Source organism: Mobula birostris, chromosome 12, assembly GCF_030028105.1.
Source record: "Mobula birostris isolate sMobBir1 chromosome 12, sMobBir1.hap1, whole genome shotgun sequence".
Lineage (NCBI taxonomy): Eukaryota > Metazoa > Chordata > Chondrichthyes > Myliobatiformes > Myliobatidae > Mobula > Mobula birostris.
Genome location: NC_092381.1, coordinates 108180362 through 108201900, shown reverse-complemented (window position 1 = coordinate 108201900; position 21539 = coordinate 108180362). Strand labels below are relative to the sequence as shown.

Here is a 21539-nt window from a genome sequence, read left to right as displayed (position 1 = left end):
TGCAACAGAATTTTCCCCCTTTGGTCACTGAGCACTCTAACAAACCTGTACAGATGTACCATTTAGAGTATCTTGTACAGCAACTTGAATGTGCAGGAATGCAGGAAGACCCAGCCCAATACTTCACGGGCACATCTCTCCCCACCATCAGCAGTACCTACAGGAGGTGCTGCCTCAAGAAGGCAGCATCCACCATCCGGGCCAGGCCATCTTCTCACAGCTACTGTCGGGCAGGAGGTACAGAAGACTGAAGACCCACACCAGCAGGTTCAAACAATTGGTTTACTGATCATTACGGAATGTCTCTCTGCTGCTTCCCGCTCTCTCCCCTCTCCCTTCCCCCTTTCCCAACCATGATTCCCCTCTCCCTGTCCCCTTCCCACTCTCAGTCCACAATAGAGACCCATGTCAGAATCAGGTTTATCATCACTCACATCTGTCATGAAATCTGTTTTGTTTTTCACAGCAGCAGCTGTACAGTGCAATACATAAAATTACTACAGTACGTGCAAAAGTCTGAGGCACCCTAGCATTATATATGTACACAGTATGGTATGTTGTAAAATATGTTTTTTTTGCGGCAGCAGTACAGTGCAATACATAGAATGATTACAGTATAGTACTGCTTTAGGCATGGACTTACGCAGATGACAGCGAACCAAGCTTTGTAACTTGAGAAATCCAAATGACTGTCACCTCCCCCTCACTCTTGCCCTCTCAGTTATCCTTCCTTCCTCTCTCTGCTCTTCCTCTTCCCTCTCGCTTCTCCCCATCACTCTCCTGCCTCTTCTGCCCTCCACCAATTACAGTCACACCATCAAAGGGCAGTACAGAAACAGGCCATTCAGCCCACTGTGCCAGTGCTGACCAGTGCTAACCTCTGACTACTCCCACATTCCTGCACTCAGCCAGGAGCTTCAAGGTTCAAGATTCAGGACTGTCATTTCCGGTACACAAGGGTAAAGGAGAACGAAATCAATTGTTACTCTGGATCTGATGCAGCACAAAGAAAAACACAAGAAGATAAAAAACACAGTAATAAAAAAAAATATAAATCCCGTCGCCATTGAAAGGAGGTTGTAAGTTCCTGTGACTGCGTGGAGTTCCTTTCTGTGCTCTGGTTTCCTCCCAGAGTCCAAAGATGTACCGGTTCGTAGGTCGTTGTAAATTGTCCTATGATTAGGCTCGGACTAAATCGAGGGTTGCTGGGTGATGCGGCTCAGAGGGTTGAATGAGTCTATTCTGCATCGTTGTTGTCGTCGTTGTCGTCATCATCATTCATCAACGTGCTGTGTCGTATGATATCATTATGTCTGTCATGACATCATTATGTGCTGTCATATGACATTATTATGTCCTGTCATATGACATCATCATTATGTGCTGTGTCATATGACATCATCATTATGTGCTGTGTCATATCATTGTCCTGTGTCATATGACATCATTATGTCCTGGGTCATATGACATCATGTGCTGTTGTATGACATCATTGTCCTATGACATCATCATTATGTGCTGTCATATGACAAATGATATAGTGGTGGTAGTAGTAGTAGTAGTAGTAGTAGTGAGTTAATCAGCCTTACTGCTTGGGGAAAGTAACTGTCTTTGAGTCCTTTGAGTCTGGTGGTCCTGGAGTAGATGCTGCGTAGTCCATGAGCAGGGTGGGTGAGGTCCTTTATGACGACATTCCTTGCCTTGGTGATCATCACCTCCCTCCATCACCCCCCCACCCAGCAGACAGTGTGCACCAGAATTACATACATAGATTGTATGTCCACAAAGTGACGCTAGGCACAGGAGTGCCAGGAAACAGGTGACGACAGGAAACGATAGAGTAGTGGTGGTTGGGGGTGTGGAGGGAGAGGTGCTGATCAGCCTCACTGCTTGGGGAAAGGAACTGTTTTTGAGCCCGGTGGTGCTGCTGGGGAAGGGCTGCATTACTGCAGAAGTATTAGTGAGCTTGTCCTAGATGATTGGAGTTTGTGTTTGGTCAAAGTGCAAGTTACATCGAGATTCCACTCAGTAAGACCGTCACCCACTATGAAGGACCCTCATCACCAGGGTATGCCCTCTTTGCTACCTTCAGGGAAGAGGTGCAGGAGCCTCACTCAATGATTCAGGAACAGCTTCTTCACCATGGATAATGGGCCCATGAATGCTACCTCAGTCCTTTGCTTTTTTTTTGCAGTATTTATTTTCATTGGGGAGAGCCTCATCGCACACCTCTGCACCATCGGCCATAAACGGGATTTCCCAGTGGTCAAACATTTTAATTCTGATCCCTATTCCCATTCCGACGTGTTGATCTATGGCCTCCTCTTGTGCCAACCTCAGGGCGAATGAGCAACAAACTTTCTACCCCTCCCTCTTCCCCTTTTTCCCATTTTGATCTTTTATCTCTTCTCACTTGCCCCTGGGTCTCCCCCTCCTTCCCTTTCTCCTATGGTCCATTCTTCCTTCCTATCAGATTCCTTGCTCTCCAACCCCTGACCTTTCCCACCCACCTGGCTTCACCAATCACCTTCCAGGTAGACTTCTTCCCCTCCCGCTATCTTTTTATTCAGGCATCTTCTCCCTTCCTTCTCAGTCCTGCTGAAGGGTCTCAGCCCAAAATGTCGACTGTTTACTCTTTTCCATAGATGCTTCCTGACCTGCTGAGCTCCCCCAGCATTTTGTGTGTGTTGCTCTGGATTTCCAGCATCCGCAGACTTTCTCGCACTTATATTTGACATATTTCTTATTGTAACATATATTGTATTGCGCTGTACTGCTGCCGCTAAACAACAAATCTCAGGACATATGCCAATAATATCAAACCTGATTCTGATTCTGTGCTCTCAGATCTACTCTGAAATGCAGTATTATGTTGTGATTCAGCCTCTTGTACAGGAGTCTGAATCACATCATCTCTTTTTCTGTTTGGTGTGCTTTTTATTGGTCTTGCACATTCTCTGTCTGTGTGACCTTGTCTATGACACTTTCTGCACACTTTGCCTTTGAACCAACAGTCATTTGCATCATTGAGAGGATTTGCCATATCGATAAAATTTCTGGCTTTTTGCACTAGTCAGGGACATTTTGTGTGTTTCACATTCTAAACTCTTTTTATGTAGTTCCGATGCATTCTTTGCTGCAGCCTCTAATGATACTGCAATGGTCAATGCCCTTTCTAAGGTTAGTTCTCTTTCTGACAGTAGCCTCGTTTGAGTGCTTTGACTATCATGACACATACAAGCCTGTCCACTAATGCATCAGAAAGTTCATCTCTAAAGTCATGGTATTGGGAAAGTTTGTGCAGTTCTGCAATGTATTCAGAAATGTTTTCATCCTTTAGTTCCTTTAGTGAAATTTAAATCTCTCAGCTAGTACTAGCAGCTTTGGGCTCAAGCGATTTTGTAAAATTGCAACAATTTTGTCGAATGTCTTGCTTGCTGGCTTTTCAGAAGTTACCAAGTTGCATAAGAGACTGTATGTTTTAGCACGCATTAAGCTAAGAAGTGTGGAGACATTCATTTCCTCACCCATGTCGTTAGCATTACATACAGTTCAACCCTCTCGCTGTACAGTTCTTAGTCTTCATTACCACAATAAACTTCATCAACTTTCCCCATTAAGGCCATTATCACATTATTTTCACTTTAGTTTTGTTAGTTGTGTGTCTCTCACTGTGTACTGTGCACTGTCACTAACACGTCCCTGTGCCAATATCCATGACTGCCTTTTCAGTACTGGCTCACTCTTTCCTCTCTCTCTCTCTCTCTCTCTCTCTCTCTCCCTCCCTCCATCGAGTTCTGTCGTCTTGTAACTGTCGGTGCAGTTGGTGATATTCACTGACATTCAGGTTCGTGCTCGTCACCAATTTGTTGTGTCTGTACAACTACATACAGCCTGAAATAAATAAAAGGCACGCACTCGGAGGTGAAGTTAACTTGTGTATTCACTCGGCAGAGAGCAACAAATCAATGCGCATGGGTAAGTTATCAGTCAATAGTTACTGCTAAGGTGAGTCACTGTGCTAAAAGAAATAGATCCGCACATTACATTTCCTACAGCTGGGTGACCAGAACTGTCAGCATCGAAGTTGGGTCTCTGGGGCTGGGGTCAGTATTCCCTTACTGCCCAATACCCTCCTCTGCGACGTGTGACTCTTGTAGAGGCCAATACACGGACCAAAAGGAGACAGAATGAGTGTCTGAGAACCGTACAGTAAGCCTGATTTTCCGTTGTCTGAGGCCTCCCACACCCCAGCGTTCAGAGATCGCTTCTTATAGCAGCTGGTAATTTGAGAAGGACTTCTGGAGGATTCCTCATTAAATAATTTATGCTGTTTTTTTTACAGAGCAGTGCCCTGTTACAACCCCTCTGGGCTAAAACCTTTGAAAAGTTTCACAAATAAAATCTGAGAACTTTACACGCTCTGGAATCTACAGGGTTCCCTAAGCGTCACAAAACAGCGGTCCCTCATCTGTAGGAAGGACAATGCTTTTCCTGCCCAGACTCTGTAACACAACAAACAGGTGGTACTGCAGAGAGCAGAAGACCATGAGATATAGGAGCAGAATTAGGCCATTCAGCCCTTTGAGTCTGCTCCATCATGCCTGATTTACTATCCCTCTCAAAACCATTCTCCTGTCTTTTCCCATAACCTTTGGCGCCATGACCAATGAAGAATCTATCACCCTTCACTTTAAATACACCCAATGACCGTCTGTGAATTCCACAGATTCACCACGCTCTGGATAAAGAAATTCCTCTACGCCTCCATTCTAAATGGATATCCCTCTATTCCCAGCCTGGCCCCCTCGGTTAATGGTAGGAATTCACGGTGTAAAAAAGGTCGGGAACCGCTGCTCTATCCCGAGGCTGTGCACTCTTCTCTTAGACTCTTCACTATAGGAAACATCCTCTCGCCATCCACTCTATCGAGGCATTTCAACATTTGATAGGTTTCAGTGAGATCCCCCCCTCATTCTTCTAAACTCCAGCGAGTACAGGCCCAGAGCCATTAAACATTCCTCATATGTTAACCCTTTCATTCCCAGGAATATTCTCCTTTATTTCCCCAAGATCCTCTCCAACTCCAGTGCACCCGTTCTTAGATATGAGGCCCAAAACTGCTCACATTACTCCGTGTGGTCTGATCAATGCCTTAAAGCCTCAGCATTACATCCTTGCTTTTATATTCTGGTCCTCTCGAAATGCTAACATTGCATTTGCCTTCCTCACCACCAACTCAACCTGCAAGTTGACCTTGAGGGAATCCTGCTTGAGGCCTTCCATCCTGCTGCCCCATTCCTGAGATCACAGCTTCAGCCCAAGGTTCCTGCTGTTTGACAGAGCCCTCATTTTGTTGTTTTCTCATTACTTCCAAGGGAATGACAACCTTGCCGTTGGGTTTGGAGGCTTGTGAGCCTCAATGACCCAGACAGCTATGCTGGCTTTGATTCTTAGTAGGGTCACCTGTGCCAAAAAGATCAAGGGTTAGAGGCCAGACTAAGAGTGGTCCATCGGTCCTCCAGGTTCGGGGGTTCAGCTCAGGACTAACAACCCTGACTGATCAAACAAAACTGTTACGGAAACAGCAATGAAGAATCCTTCTACGTCTGTGTGAGACGGTATCCCCGAGTCTCCACCCGGGCTTGCATAGCTGACCCTGAACCACACCGGGGGCACATTGGAAAAGATGGCCAAGGACAAAGAGAGTTGGAAGACCTTCAACACTGCCCTAAGCACCTGTGACACAATAGACAGCAAGTCTTATTTATGCAGATACAATATGAATACAACCTTCCAGACCTTCCAGCCGTGCTGCCCAGCAACCCTCGATTTAACCCTAGCCTAATCACACAATGACCAGTTAACCTACTAACTGGTCCGTCTTTGTACTGTGTGAGGGAACTGAGTACATGGAGGAAACCCACACAGTCACAGGCAGCAGTGGGCATTGAACCCAGGTCACCTGCACAGTAGAGTGTTGTGCTAACCACTATGCTACCATGCTGCCTTCTCTTTCATCAACCACGGCTTTGTCTCAGCCTCGGACACGTTCACTGAAACGACAGGGGGCTGGGAATTCCAAGGATCCACATGCAAAGCAGAGAGATTCTTCGGCAGTGCGTAGGCAAAAGGAATTAGTTCAGTTCGCACAACTTTGTGGGCTGACTGGTCTATTCAACCCCTACCTTACAGGGGCATCTCTTACCCTGGCACAACGCCACCAGAGGGGGAGAGAGAGGGAGAGAAGGAGGGAGAGAGGGAGGGAGAGGGGGAGGGGAGGGGGAGAGGGAGGGGGAGAGAGAGGGGAGGGAGGGAGAGGAGGGAGGGAGAGAGAGAGGGGAGGGGAGGGGAGGGAAGGGGAGGGAGGGGGTGGAAGGAGAGAGAGGAAGAAGGAGAGGGGTTGAGGAAGGGAGAAGGGGAAGGAGAGAGTGAAGGGGAAAGGAGAGAGGGGCAGGGGGTAGGGAGGGGGAGAGGGGGAGAGGAAGGGGGAGGGAGAGGAGACAGGAAAGAGGAGAGATCATACACATTTGATCATCCCAACCTTCAGAATTCCCTGTTCAGTTTCTCCATCTTCCCCTCCCCAGACACAGTTCTAGCTCCCGGTAATCACTGAGAGCTTCTGGGCGCCACAGTAATGGAGGGTGCTGTCTGGTTGTGGGAGGGGCTTTAACATGAGGGGAGAGCTGAAAATATCTGTCTACTCACTCGTTCCACAAAGCATTCCGCCACCCCAATGGGGTCCTTGCAACCCTCCAGGTCTTCCAGCAGCTCACTGTAAGAAGAAATAACTCTGTTAGAGTGTGTGGGCAAAGGAGAATCACAATCAGGATTAATATCACTGGCATCAGGCGCGTCATGAAATTTGGTATTTTGTGGCAGCAGTACAATGCAATACATGACATGCACTATCCATTACGGTTAGAAACACAGATACTTTGTGAGTGCGTGTGTCTATGTTTACATGTACATTTATCATTCCTTCATTTTGTGCCATGTCGTATGACATGGGTGATCACGGCCATTCCATGACCATGATTGTCCTTGGCAAGTCTTTCTAGTCATACTTTATTGATCCCAGGGGAAATTGGATTTTCGTTACAGTTGCTCCATAAATAATAAATAGTTATAAAACCATAAATAGTAATATGTAAATTATGCCAGGAAATAAGTCCAGGACCAGCCTATTGGCTCAGGGTGTCTGACCCTCCAAGGGAGGAGTTGTAAAGTTTGATGGCCACAGGCAGGAATGGCTTCCTATGACACTCAGTGTTGCATCTCAGTGGAATGAGTCTCTGGCTGAATGTACTCCTGTGCCCACCCAGTACATTATGTAGTGGATGGGAGACATTGTCCAAGATGGCATGCAACTTGGACAGCATCCTCTTTTCAGACACCACCATCAGAGAGTCCAGTTCTATCCCCACAACATCACAGGCCTTACGAATGAGTTTGTTGATTCTGTTGGTGTCTGCTACCCTCAGCCTGCTGCCCCAGCACACAACAGCAAACATGATAGCACTGGCCACCACAGACTCGTAGAACATCCTCAGCATCATCCGACAGATGTTAAAGGACCTCAGTCTCCTCAGGAAATAGAGACGGCTCTGACCCTTCTTGTAGACAGCCTCAGTGGTGGTTACAGGCCTACAGAAGTGGTTTGCCATTGCCGAAGGGTTTTGGCCTGAATTGTCAACTGTGCTTTTTTCCCTGAAACTATCTGGCCTGCTGAGTTCCTCCAGCATTTTGTGTGTGTTGCACAGAATACTCCAAGTTAGGCCTCACTAATGTCATCCCAACTCTTGTATTCAATATATTGATTTACAAAGGCCAGTGTGCCAAAAGCTTTCTTTATGACTCTACCTAACTGTGATACCACTTTCAAAGAATCATCAATCTATATTCCCAAATCCCTTTGTTCTACCGTAATCTATTGTTCACCATGTAAGACCTACCCTGGTTGTTCCTACACCTCGCACGTATCTGCATTCAATTCCATCTGCCATTGTTCAGCTGCTTTTTCCAGCTGGTCCAGATCCCACTGCAATCTCTGACAGTCTTTCTTACTCTGCGCTAAACTCCAAATTTGGCCTCACCAAAGGGTTTGGATGTGGACTTGAGGAACTATGATCTTCGGGCCTAAAGAACCACAGATTGTGGAGTGTCATAGAGTAGAGTCATAGAAAAGAACAGCACAGAAACTGGCCCTAGGCCAAACACTTTTAACTGCCTACTCCTATTGACCTGTACCAGGATCATAACACTCCATACCCTTACTATCCATGTACCTGCTCAAACTTCTCTTAAACATTGAAATCAAGCTTGGGATTAAAGACAGTACAGGCCTGATGGGCTGAAGGGTCTCCTCCCCTGCCGGAATGAACTTGGCTTTACCTGTGATTGTCACCCTCATGCAATGTTCTAAGTTGCTTCAAAAGAGCTGACCATGGGCCAGGTCTTAACTCTGTAACTAGGAGAGATCCAGGACGCTCTGTGGTTGAAAGAAGGTGGACACAAAATACTCTGCAGATGCTGGGGTCAAAGCAACACTCACAACACGCTGGAGGAACTCCGCAGGTCGGGCAGCATCCATGGAAACGATGAGTCAACGTTTCGGGCCGGAACCCTTCGTCAGGACAGTCAAGGCGGAAGCTGATCTCAGGAAGTGCGAGGTGGCGGGGGGGGGGGGGGAGAGGATGGGGCTCTACCTGACAGCAGCCCCTGAAACCAGACCACTCGACCCCCAACATCAGGCCGCACAGCTTGGCTGCTTCAACGGAGGATTGCTCTTACTCCAGGAAGACTCACGGTATCCCAGCATCCTGTGCCTGAACCTCCAGGGAAAACGTATCCTTGCAGAGAAGCTAGGAGCCCCAGGAATGCTGAACTGTGATTCGGGAGCCATTGCAACGGGATTGTTGGAATGGAAGTACCTGAAGCAGGTATCAGGACTGGAAAGGAAGGGTAGGAAGGTGGGGGAAGAGGGACGAGGACTAGATGGCAGGTATAAGGGTTGAAGAAAGAGGAATCTGAGAGGAGAGGAGAGTGGACCGTGAGAGAAAGGGAAGGAGGAGCTCCAGAGGAAGGTGAGGAGATAAGAAGGGGTGAAAGGAGAACCAGAAAGGGGGATGGAAGCAGAGAGAATAGTGAGGGAGTGGAATTGCCAGAAGTTACAGAAACTGGTGTTCATGCTGTCAGGTTGGAGACTACCCAGACGGAACATGAGCTGTTGCTCCTCCCACCTGAGAGTGACCTCTTTGTGGCATTAGAGGAGGCCGTGGACCAACACGTCAGAACGGGAATGAAAACAGGGTGGCCAGCACCAGGAAATCCTGCCTGTTGCAGCAGACGGGTGAAGCGGTTCCCCAACCTGTGTCGGCTCCGAAAGAAGGCTAAGGAGGCAAAGGAGGCTGAGTTTGTCACAAGTTTTGACAGATGTACTGTGGAAAGTATTCTGACTGGTTGCATTATGGCCTGCCACGGCAGGATCGTACGAAGCCGCAGAGATCAATGGATTCAGACCAATACATCACCAGCACATCTCTCTGCACCATCGACATATCTACTGCCTCAAGAAGGCAACTTCCATCATCAAAGAGCCCCACCACTCAGGCCAGGCCATCTTCTCACAGCTACCATTAGGCAGGAGGTACAGAAGCCTGAAGTCCCACCCTACCAGGTTCAGGAACAGCTGCATTCCTTCAACCATTCAGTTGTTGAACCAACTGGCACAACCCTAATCACCTCCTCAGTATAGCAACACTGTGACCACATTACAGTGAACCTTTTATGTTCTAATCGTGTTGTTCCTGTACAATTTTATATATGCTTTTCATGTGAATGTTGCTTATCTGATGCCATGGGCCTGTGATTCTGCAGCAATTAAGCCTTTCACTGTATCTGTGCACACATGTATTGTACTTCCTTGCACGACTGAAATCAGGTGACAGCTTATTGGTGATTCATAAAGCAGGAAATACAACTAAATACTTTATTAATAACATTTCTGTGGAAATTTATGGTAAATGATCACCGCAAACAGGGAAGAGGCGAGCAAAGGCGAGGCTGACTCCAGGGCTGAGGCGTGCAGGTGCGAGACGGACTCGGAACAAGGTCGAGGCATGTTCAAGGAGAAGTGGTCTGAGCAAAGTCAAAGTGGAGTTGGGGTGCGCGAAACAGAGAAAAGTTGAAGCCTAGGAGTTTCTTGTTTTGCGGCTACCTGTGAGGAGACAGATGTCAAGGTTGTACAATTTATACATACTTTGATAATAAATGCACTTTGAACTTTGAGCAGATGACAATAAACTCCACTTTGACACCAGGACCTCTGATGACCTGATATCACTGTAATACTGCTTCACACTAAAGATGTGAGAAATCCTATCACATAGTTTGAAGTTCAAAGTTAAAAGTAAGTTTGTTATCAAAGTACGTACTGTATATGTCACCATATACAACCCTGAGATTCATTTTCTTGCAGGCATTCAAAGTAAATACAAAGAAACAACAAACTAAATAAACCAATAATAATATCAGAGGATAGTTGGTTAACACAAAAAATGATCAAAAATACATAATAAAAGACCAACAAGTTCAAGACGATAAATGTAGAAATTGCTGAGAAAAACCAGAAAAATCTAGCACATTACAGGATCCTGCAACAGTTTAACTCAATCTGATTACTTACGCAGGCAAAATCAAGTGGCAAACATCATTCACCAAAATCTTACTTTAAAATACAAACTTATAAATGAAATCACACCTAACCATAAATACAAGCCTGATCCAGTTTTACCACACATTACAACACCTATAAAAAGTATTCACACTTCCCCCCCTTGGAAGTTTTCATGTTTTATTGTTTTACAACATTGAATCACAGTGGATTTAATTTAACTTTTTTGACACTGATCAACAGAAAAGTGAAAGTGAAAACAGATCTCTACAAAGTGATCTAAATTAATTAGTATTCACCCCCTTTAATATGACACACCAAGTCGTCACGTGTAGCCAATTGGTTTTAGAAATCACATAATTAGTTAAATGCCGATCACTTGTGTGCAGTCAAGGTGTTTCAATTGACTGTAGTAAAAATACACCTGTATCTGGAAGGTCCAACTACTGGTGAGTCAGTATCCTGGCAAAAATTACACCATAAAGACAAAAGAACACTTCAAGCAACCATGCAAAAAGGTTTTTGAAAAGCACAAGTCAGGAGAATTTTCAAGTCTCTGAATATTCCTTTAAGTGCAGTTAAGTCAATCGTCAAGAAATGGAAATTATATGGCACAGCTATAAATCTGCCTAGAACAGGCTGTCCTCAAAAACTAAGTGACCTTGTAAGAAGGGGACTAGTGAGGGAGGCCACCAAGAGACCTATGACACCTCTGGAGGAGTTACAAAGTTCAGTTGCTGAGCTGGGAGAGACTGCACATACAACTATTGCCCGGGTGCTTCACCAGTCACAGCCTTATAGAAGAGTAGCAAAGAGAAGGCCACTGTTAAAAAAAAAACACATGAAATCTCAGCTAGAGTTTGTCAGAAGGTATGTGGGAGACTCTGAAGTCAGATGGAAGAAGGTTCTATGGTTTGATGAAACCAAAATTGAGCTTTTTGGCCATCAGACTAAACACAATGTTTGGCATAAGCCAAACACCACACATCATCAAACACACACCATCCCTGATGATGATAGAGGGGTGATAATCTTCCTAAATCTGGTGGTATGAGTACTGAGGCTTCAAAGATTCAAAGAACAATTATTATCAAAGTATGCATGCAGTATACAAACTTGAGATTCGTCTTCTCCACAGACAGCCATGAAATAAAGAAACACCATGGAACCCGTTCAAAGAAAACATCAAACACCCATCGCGCAAAAAAAGAGCACATTGCATGTGCACAGGAAACTGCAGAGTCAATTAAACAGCGTAGGAATGTTCAGATCAACTTAGTGCTGTGCCGTGTGCTGACTACAGACCACAGAGTTACTTTGCTCCAGCATTCACACTAAATACAAAGAAACAACAAAAAAAACCAAAATAGTAATAATAAATAAATAAATAAGCAATAAATATCAAGAACATGAGATGAAGAGTCCTTGAAAGTGAGTCCATGGTTGTGGGACCAGTTCAGTGATGGGGTGAGTGAAGTTATCCCTTTGGTTCAGGAACCTGATGGTTGAGGGGTAGTAACTGTTCCTGAACCTGGTGGTGTGAGTCCTGAGGCTCTCCTACCTTCTTCTTGATGGCAGCAGCGAGAAGAGAGCATGTCCTGGATGGTGGGGTCTCTGATGATGGAGCAGTTACAACTACGCACTGTCCTGCTAACAATATCTGACCCTCACCCTAACGGTAACACATTACATGGTGCAGGGGCTCTCTGTGCACAAATTACTGCCTAATTTTTATGTGTAACACTGATTGGACAAATCTGGGACTAGAGTCCTGGGATAAAATACTCAGAAGAAGTTCGGTATTCTCTTCCCGTTTCCACTTAAGGGCTCTGAGCTAGACTGAGATCTATCAGCTGGTTGAGTGGTGTCTCAGCAACAATCTGGCACTCATTGTCAGTAAGATCAAAGAGCTGATTGTGGGCTTCAGAAAGGGTAAGACAAGGAAACACACACCAGTCCTGTTCAAGGGATCAGAAGTGGAGAGAGTGAGCAGTTTCAAGTTCCAGGGTGTCAACATCTCTGAAGATCTATCCTGGACCCGACATACTGACGCAGCTACAAAGAAGGCACGACAATGGCTGTATTTCATTTGGAGTTTGAGGAGATTGGAATGTCACCTAAAACACTTGCAAACTTCTGCAGATGTACCGCGGTGAGGCTGCATCACTGTCTGGTATGGAGAGGCTACTGCACAGGGTCGAAATAAGGTGTGGAGTTGTAAAATTAGTCCGTTCCATCATGGACACTAGCCTCTGTAGTCCCCAGGGCGTTTCAAGAAGCAGCATCTCTAAGGGGTGGTGTCGATCATTAAGGACCCTCATAACCCAGTACCTGCCCTCTTCTCATTGTTACCATCAGGGAGGAGGTACAGGAGCCTGAAGACACACACTCAGTGATTGAGGAACAGCTTCCTCCCCTCTGCCATCAGATTTCTGAATGAACATGAACCCATCAACACTACCTCAATATTTCTTTATTTCTATTTTTGCACTACTTTTAAACTATTTAATATACACATACGTACTGTAATTCATTGATTTTTTTCTCTTTATTATCATCTATTGCATTGTACTGCTGGGGCAAAGTTAACAAATTTCACTACCTTTGCCGGTGATATTATGGCTGATTCTGACTCTATGCTCAGTCTATGTGTATCACAGTTATTTGGACATTGTGCTTTCAAGGATTGCTTTGATATTTATATTTGGTGTGCGTTTTTGTGTTCTTTATGCTTATTGTGTATTTTCATGCTGTATCGGATCTGGAGAAACAGATACTTTTTATTGGTGTACTGAAGAATAACAAAAACAATCTTGAGTCTTGAAAAAGGGATGTGTTGGGAAAGTGCACAGGGAACAGATTCAGCCGTGGTGTTATTGAGGGGCTGGGGAGGATCAAGGGGCAGATTACTCTCCGGTTTATGTCCCTAATGGTATGGTAGTGTAGTGGTGTGTGTAATGCTCTACAGCACCGGCTGTAAGGTGAAGTCAGGTGGGTGGAGAGGAAGGAATGGGATGGGAGAGGAGAGTGGACCATAGGAGAAGGGGAAGGAGGAGGAGACCCAGGGGGAAGTAACAGGCAGGTGAGAACAGGTAAAAGGTCAGCATACGGAATAGAGGAAGTGGGAGGGGAAACTGTTTACTGGAAGGGTAAACCGATATACATGCCATCAGGTTGGAGGCTACCCAGATGGAAAATAAGGTGTTGCTCCTTCACCCTGATGATAGACTCATCCTGGCACAAGAAGCGGCCACGGACCAACGTGTCAGAACAAGAACGGGAATTGGAATTAAAATGCTTGGCCATCGGGAGGTTCCACGTGTGGCAGGTGGAGCAGAGGTGCTTGACGAAGTGGTCCCCCAATTTACGATGAGTCTCACTAATGTAGACCAGACTGTATTGGAAGCATAACTGCCCAGCAGTTTCACCTGGAAGGACTGTTTGGGGCCCTGAATGGAGGTGAGGGAGGAGGTGAATGGGCAGGTGGAGCACTTAGGGATAAGAAAGGATGTGTTGAAATTGGAGAAGATCCTGAGGACGTTCACGAGAATAATCCCAGGAATGAAAGGGTTAATATATCAGGAGTGTTTGGTGGTTCTGGGCTTGTACTTGCTGGCATTTAGAAGAATGGCGGGGGGGGGAGGTGTTCTCATTTAACCTATTTGAATATCGAAAGGCCTGGATACAGTGGATGATGAGAAATGTTTCCAATGGTGGAGGAGTCTAGGACCAGAGGGCACAGCCTCAGAATACAGGATGTCTCTTTAGAACAGAGATGAGGAGGAACTTCTTTAGCCAGAGGGTGGTGAATCTATGGAATTCATTGCCACAGATTGCTGTGGAGGATAAGTCATTGTGTATATTTAAAGCGGAGGTTGATATGTTCTTGATTAATCAGGGTGTCAAAGGTTACGGGGAGAAGGCAGGAAAATGGAGTTGAGAGGGACAATAAATGAGCCACAATGGAATGGTGGAGTAGACTTGATGGGCTGAATGGCCTAATTCTGCTCTTACGTCTCATGGTCTTCTGCTCTCTGCAGCACCACCAGTTGAAAGGTGGATAAGTCACCTGGGCCGGATGGACTACATCCCAGAGTCCTGAGAGAGGTTGCTGAAGAGATAGTGGATGCATTGGTCACAATCTTTCAAGAATCACTTGATTCTGGCATGGTCCCGGAGGGCTGGTAAATTACAAATGTCGCTCCACTCTTTAAGGAGTGAGGAAGGCAAAAGAATGGAAATTATAGGCCAGTGGTTGAGAAACTGTTGGAGTCTATTACTAAGGATGAGGTTTCAAGGTATTTGGAGACTAATGATAAAGTAAGTCAAAGTCAGCATGGCTTCAGTAAAGGGAAAATCTTACCTGACTAATCTGTTAGAGTTCTTCAAGGAAGTATCAAGCAGTGTGGACAAAGGGGAGGTGATGGATGTCATTTACTTGGATTTTCAGAAGGCTTTTGATAAGGTGCCACACATGAGGCTGCTTAATAAGATAAAATCTCATGGAATTGCAGGAAAGATACTGGCATGGATAGAGGAATGGCTGACATGCAGGAGGCAATGACTGGGAATAAAGGGGACCTTTTCTGGTTGGCTGCCGGTGACTAGTGGTCAGTATTGGGACTGCTACTTTTCATATTGTTTGTCAATGATTTGGATAATGGAATTGATGGCTTTGTGGCAAAATGTGCAGACAATACCAAGATAGGTGGAAGGGTAGGTAGTGCTGAGGAAGCAATGTGATTGCAGCAGGACTTAGACAAATTGGAAAAAAGAGCAAAAAGTGGCAGAGGAATACGTTGTTGGGAAATGTATGATCATGCATTTTGGTAAAAGGAACAATAGTGCAGACTATTATCTAAATGGGGAGAAGGTTCAAACATCAGAGGCGCAGAGGGACTTAGAATTCCCAGAAGTTTAATTTACAGGTTGAGTCTGTGGTAAAGAAGGCAAATGCAATGTTGGCATTTATTTCAAGGGGAATAAAATATAAAAACAAGGAATTAATGCTGAAGCTTTATAAGACACTAGTAATGCTGCATTTGGAGTATTGTCAACAGTTTTGGGCCCCTGATTGCAGAAAGAATAAATTATCATTGGAGAGTGTCCAGAAGAGGTTCAAGAGGATGATTCCAGGAATGAAGGGGTTTACATATGAGGAGTGTTTGGCCGTTTTGGGCCTGAACTCACTGGAACTTAGAAGAATGAGTGGGCGTCTCATTGAAACCTACCGAATGTTGAAAGGACTAGATAGGGTGGATGTGGAGAGGATGTTTCCTATGGTGGGGGTATCCAGAACTAGAGGGCACAGCCGCAAAACTGAGGTGCAACCCTTTAGGAATATTTATAGCCAGAGATTTAGTGAATCTGTGGAATGCTCTGCCACAGACTGTGGTGGAGGCCAAGTCCGTGGGTATATTTAAGGTGGAAGTTGATCATTTCCTGATCGGTCAGGGCATCAAAGGATACGGCGAGAAGGCAGGTGTGTGGGGTTGAGTGGGATCTGGGATCAGCCATGATGGAATGGCAGAGCAGACTCGATGGGCTAAATAGCCTAATTCTGCTCCTATATCTTGTTGTGTTACAGAGTCTGGGCAGGAAACCCGTTGCCCTTCCTACAGATGAGGGACTGCTGTTTTGTGACGCTCAGGGATCCTGCAGATTCCACAGTGTGTACAGTTCTCAAATTTTATTTTTGGACCTTTTCAAAGGTTTTAGCCCAGAGGGGTTGTAAAAGAGTCCAGCTCTGTAAAAGCAGTTTAAGTCATTTCACGGGGAATTTTCCAGGAATCCTTGTCAAATTACCATCTGCCTTTAGAAGTAGCCCCTGAACTCTGGGGTGTGGGAGGCCTCAGACAACTAAAAATCAGGCTTACTGTACGGCTCTCAGACACTTTTATTCCGTCTCCTTTTGGTCCTTTTATTGGCCTGAATGAGAGTCGCACATCATGGAAGGAGGGTAATGGGCAACACGGTGGTCCACCCCATAGGGGAGCGTTGCCTCCTCCAGCCCCAGTGACCCAGGCTCAATGCTGACAGTTCTGGCCACCCAGCTGTAGCAAGGACGTCCTTAAGCTAGAGAAGGCATAGAAAAGATTCAAGGGGAAATTACCATGACTGAGGAGTCAGAGCTCGACGGAGAGATTGGACTGGATTGGATTAGGTTCTCTACGGAGAGATTGGACTGGATTGGATTAGATTCTCTACGGAGAGATTGGACTGGATTGGATTCGGTTCTCTATGGAGGGATTGGACTGGATTGGATTAGATTCTCGACGGAGAGATTGGACTGGATTGGATTAGATTCTCTACGGAGAGATTGGACTGGATTGGATTAGATTCTCTACGGAGAGATTGGACTGGATTGGATTAGATTCTCTACGGAGTGATTGGACTGGATTGGATTAGATTCTTTACGGAGAGATTGAACTGGATTGGATTGGCAGAGACTGTTGTCTCTGGAGCTTTGGAGGCCGAGGTGCGATCTTAGTGATTCATAGAGGTTCAGTACTTGATCATTTCCAGTCAGTCACCCCAAGTACAGACCCTCCTGTGCCAGGCGTCACAATCAATCACACAAACAATCTCTGTGTATAAGCTACTGGGTCGCAGAGTGGATACGCGTCTCTACCAAAGGGGATGTAAGGTGCTACTTCCCTCCACTAGCCTACAGGTCATCCTTAGGTACGGTGTAGCAATTGTTTAGTGACCCCCCCCCCCTCCCTGCCCCTCCACACTCAGGGTCACGTGAAGCCATGGGAGCAGGTGGTGGATGGTCGTATGAGCAGCCGGTGCAAATCACAAGTCCTGGTTATGTGACCACTGACACCAGGCAGACAATCTCTGAAGAGTATTGATAATGGCTGGAGTCACCCATCTTGTAAAGACACTGCCCAGAAGAAGGTAGTGACAAACCACATCTGTAGAAAAATTTACCAAGGACAATCACGGTCCAGACCATGATCGCCCGTGTCATACGACATGGCGCAGAATGAACGAACAAACCCATTGTCTGTGGGGAGTCCTGCGACCATGCCAGAGATCCCATTCATTACCAGGGCAAAGCAGCAGAGGGTGCTATTGTCAGTGCAACACCACTACAGGCCAGGAAATTGGAGTAAAGAATTCAATTAAACATCATCTGTAAGGAGTTTGTACACCCGCCCTGCGAACGCATGGGTTTCCACCCACAGTACAAAGATGGTTGATAGGTTGATTGATAATTGTAAACTCTCTCGTCATTAGTCTGGGGTTAAATCGTGGAAGTGGCTCGAAGGGCTGGAATGGCCTACTCTGCCCTGTATCTCTATATAAAACTGTACACAGAGAGAGTGTGAACCAGGGTCTCTGTCCAGCAACTCGGTCCCCACCCCACCCCGGTCACACGGCCGTTAGTAACTCCAACCCGGACACCCACCTGTTGAACTGGTAGATGTCCTCAACGTTGCAAAACAAGGTGTTTACTTCATCCGGCTGGAGGGGCAGTTCTCCGCAGTCAATGATGCAGCCCAGGTAATCCTGCCGGCACAGAAAAACTGTGTGAGACATCCCCTCTGGCACACGCCAACTGTAACGTCTCAGGTCACTGCCCACAAGTTCCCCACTCACAGAGTAACATCAGACCCTGCTGTATCTGCCCCAGAACTTAACTCATACCCCAGTGTACTTGTCCCCGGACTGACACCGTACCTCATTCCACTTGTCCCCAGACTAACACCATACCCCATTGTACCTGTCCCCGGACTGACACCGTACCCCCATTGTACCTGTCCCCAGACTAACACTGTACCCCATTCCACCGGTCCCCAGACTAACACCATACCCCATTGTACCTATACCAGACTAACACTGTACCCTATTGTACGTGTCCCCGGACATACAACATATCCCATTGTACCTGTCCCAGACTGACACTGTAATCTGGTGTACCTATCCCTGGGCTGACACTGTACCTTATTGTACCTGTCCACAGAGTAACATCATACCCCATTGTACCTGCCCCGAAACTAACACCGTACCCCATTGTACCTGTCCCTGGACTGACACAGTAATCCGGTGTAACTGTCTGTGGACTAACAACCTCCCTGGTGTATTTGTCAATGTACTGGTTAACTGCCAGCACCAAATCCCAGGATCGAACCAGGGACCTTTCAATCTTCAGTCTAATTCTCTCCCAGCTGAGCTATTTCAGCAAATGTCATGACACATGTGAGTGACGATAAACCTGAGTCTGATATGGGTCTCTATTGCAGGCTGAGAGAGTGGGAAGGGGGCAGGAAGAGGGGATCATAGTTGGGAAAAGGGGAAGAGAGAGGGGAAGGAGCAGAAAATCCCAAAGAAACTTTCTTTAATGATCTATAAAGCATTTGTATAGAATCAAATAATCTTGCCGGGTGTCACTGAACATGGGTGTGTCTGCACCCGCATCTTGGCCCCCCTCCCTCTCGGCTCCTTCTCTGTCACCCCTCCCACACCTCTCCCATGGTGCTTCCAACATCCTTTGCTCCTGCCAGATTTACAAACTAGGTCTGCGCTCCACGTTGACAAACATAGTGCTATACAAAAGTCCTAGGCACCCTCGCTATATATACGTGCCTAAGACTTTTGCACAGTACTATAGGTTAAGGCTGCTCAGCACAGACACAATGGGGCAAAGTACCAGACACAATTCAAGACCTTACAGTCCTCAAGTGGCAACTAGAGCAGGACAATAAATCTGGCTTTGTCCCATCACACAATGAAGACGTAGAAATTAACAACGGCAAAGTCATGACAGCCTACAACCTAGATCAAGAAATGCAATAACACCAAGAGTGACGTAAACTTAGACATGAGCCCTCCGCTCTAATTCAACACTTGAAAACCAAAGTTCAAGGTAAACTTATTACCTCAGTACAAAGACCGAGGTACAGGAGCGTATCGGTTATCAAAATGCTTCACGGCACAAGTGATCAGGTGTGTCTGACTTCAAATGCTTCCTCAATACCAACAGCCTCCATCTTCAGCAAAGTTAGAGTAATAGAAAAGTACAGCACAGAAACAGGTCATTCGGGCCATCTAGTCAATGCTGAACCATCAAACTGCACTGGGACCAGAGCCCTCCATATCTCTACCGTCCATGTACCTATCCAAACTTCTCTTAAACGTTGAAATCAAGCTCGCATTTAACACTTCTACCAGCAGCTCGTTCCACACTCTCACCACCTTCTGAGTGAAGAAGTTTCCCCTCATGTTCCCCTTAAGCTTTTCACCTTTCACCCTTAACCCATGACCTCTGGTTGTAATCCCACCCAACCTCAGTGGAAAAAGCCTGCTTGTATTTACCTTATCTATACCCCTCATAATTTTGTATACCTCTATCAAATCTCCTCTTGATCTTCTATATTCCAAGGAATAGACTCCTAGCCTATTTCATCTTCCCTGATAATTCAGGTCCTCTAGTCCCAACAACACCCTTGTAAATTTGTAAAAGCTTAAAGTAAATTTTATTATCAGAGTACATGTATGTCACCATATACAGCCCCGAGATTCATTTTCTACAGGTATTCACAGCAAGTAACTACAAAGAAACACAATCAAACCAATGAAAAACCGCACACAAGACACACAACGTGCAAAAGACAACCAACTGCAAATACAAAAAAAATGAACAAAATAATAAATATATAAGCAATAAATATGGAGAACATGAGATGAAGAGTTCTTGAAAGTGAGTCCACTGGCTATGGGAACAGTTAAGTGTTGGGGTGAGTGAAGTTAGAAGACCATTTATAGAAGCAGAATTAGGCCATCTGGCCCATCGAGTCTGCTCCACCATTTCATCATGGCTGATTCATTTCCCTCTCAGCCCCAATCTCCTGCCTTCTCCCATGCCCTGACTAATCAAGAACCTATCTACCTCTGCCTTATATATACCCAATGACTTGTCTTCCACAGTTGCCCGTGGCAACGAGTTCCACAGATTCACCCCCCTCTGGCTAAAGAAATTCCTCATCTCCATTCTCAAAGGACATCACTCTATTCTGAGGCTGTTCCCTCTCATCTTAGACTCTCCCACTGTAGGAAACATCATCTCCACATCCACTCTGTCAACAGCTACCCCCTGTGGTTCAGGAGCTGGATGGTTGAGGGGTAGTAACTGTTCCAGACCCCGCTGTGCAAGTCCTGAGGCTCCTGTACCACCATCCTGATGGTGGCAGTGAGAAAACAGCAGGGCCTGGATGCTGGTGGGGTGGGAACATGGCACACACCTGCCCCGAGACCTCCACCTGGACCCAAAGGTCAACGGGAACAGGCGGCTTTTAGCAGTCCCACCCTGAACACAAAACCTTGCAGCTGCAGATCCTGAGACCTGCCCTGAGTCTGAAAAGCAGTAAATAGATTAAATATCTGGCATTCTTCAGAAAAGAAAAATGAAACATTTGCTGGAATGCAAACCATCTGGGCCCAGATGCTGCCTACTCCATTGTTCAGTGGTTGCTGGGGCTGCGGGACATTAACTCTATGTGTGCCAGTGCATTGGCCGGCGGGACGGACGGGTTGCAGTCTGAAATTCCACTGCAGAGAAACACTGGAGGAACTCAGCAGGTCAGGCAGCATTTATGGAGGAGAATAAACAGTTGATGGTTCGAAGTTCAAAGTAACATTTATTATCAGAGTACATACTGAGAGGCAGTAACTGTTCTTGAACCTGGTGGTGTGGGTCCTGAGGCTCTTGTTCCTTCTACCTGATGGCAGCAGCGAGAAGAGAGCACGGCCTGGGTGGTGGGGGTCTCTGATGATGGATGCTGCTACTCCTATGACAGCGTTTCATGTAGATGTGCTCAATGGTTGGGAGGGCTTTACCCGTGATGTACTGGGCCAA

The 21539-nt window shown here is 46.1% G+C and overlaps 1 protein-coding gene across 4 annotated transcripts in view; it reads right to left on the bottom strand.

Annotated features, from left to right (window-relative positions):
• Positions 1-21539, bottom strand: part of LOC140206174 (pleckstrin homology domain-containing family G member 3-like) — a 139884-nt gene that overhangs the window by 60163 nt on the left and 58182 nt on the right. For all 4 annotated transcript variants that reach the window (XM_072274440.1, XM_072274442.1, XM_072274443.1 and 1 more), the window contains 2 exons: positions 18093-18193; positions 6709-6775 (listed from right to left, as the gene is read on the bottom strand). In XM_072274440.1, coding sequence (XP_072130541.1) covers positions 6709-6775; positions 18093-18193 — 168 coding nt within the window. The remainder of the gene's footprint in view (positions 1-6708; positions 6776-18092; positions 18194-21539) is intronic.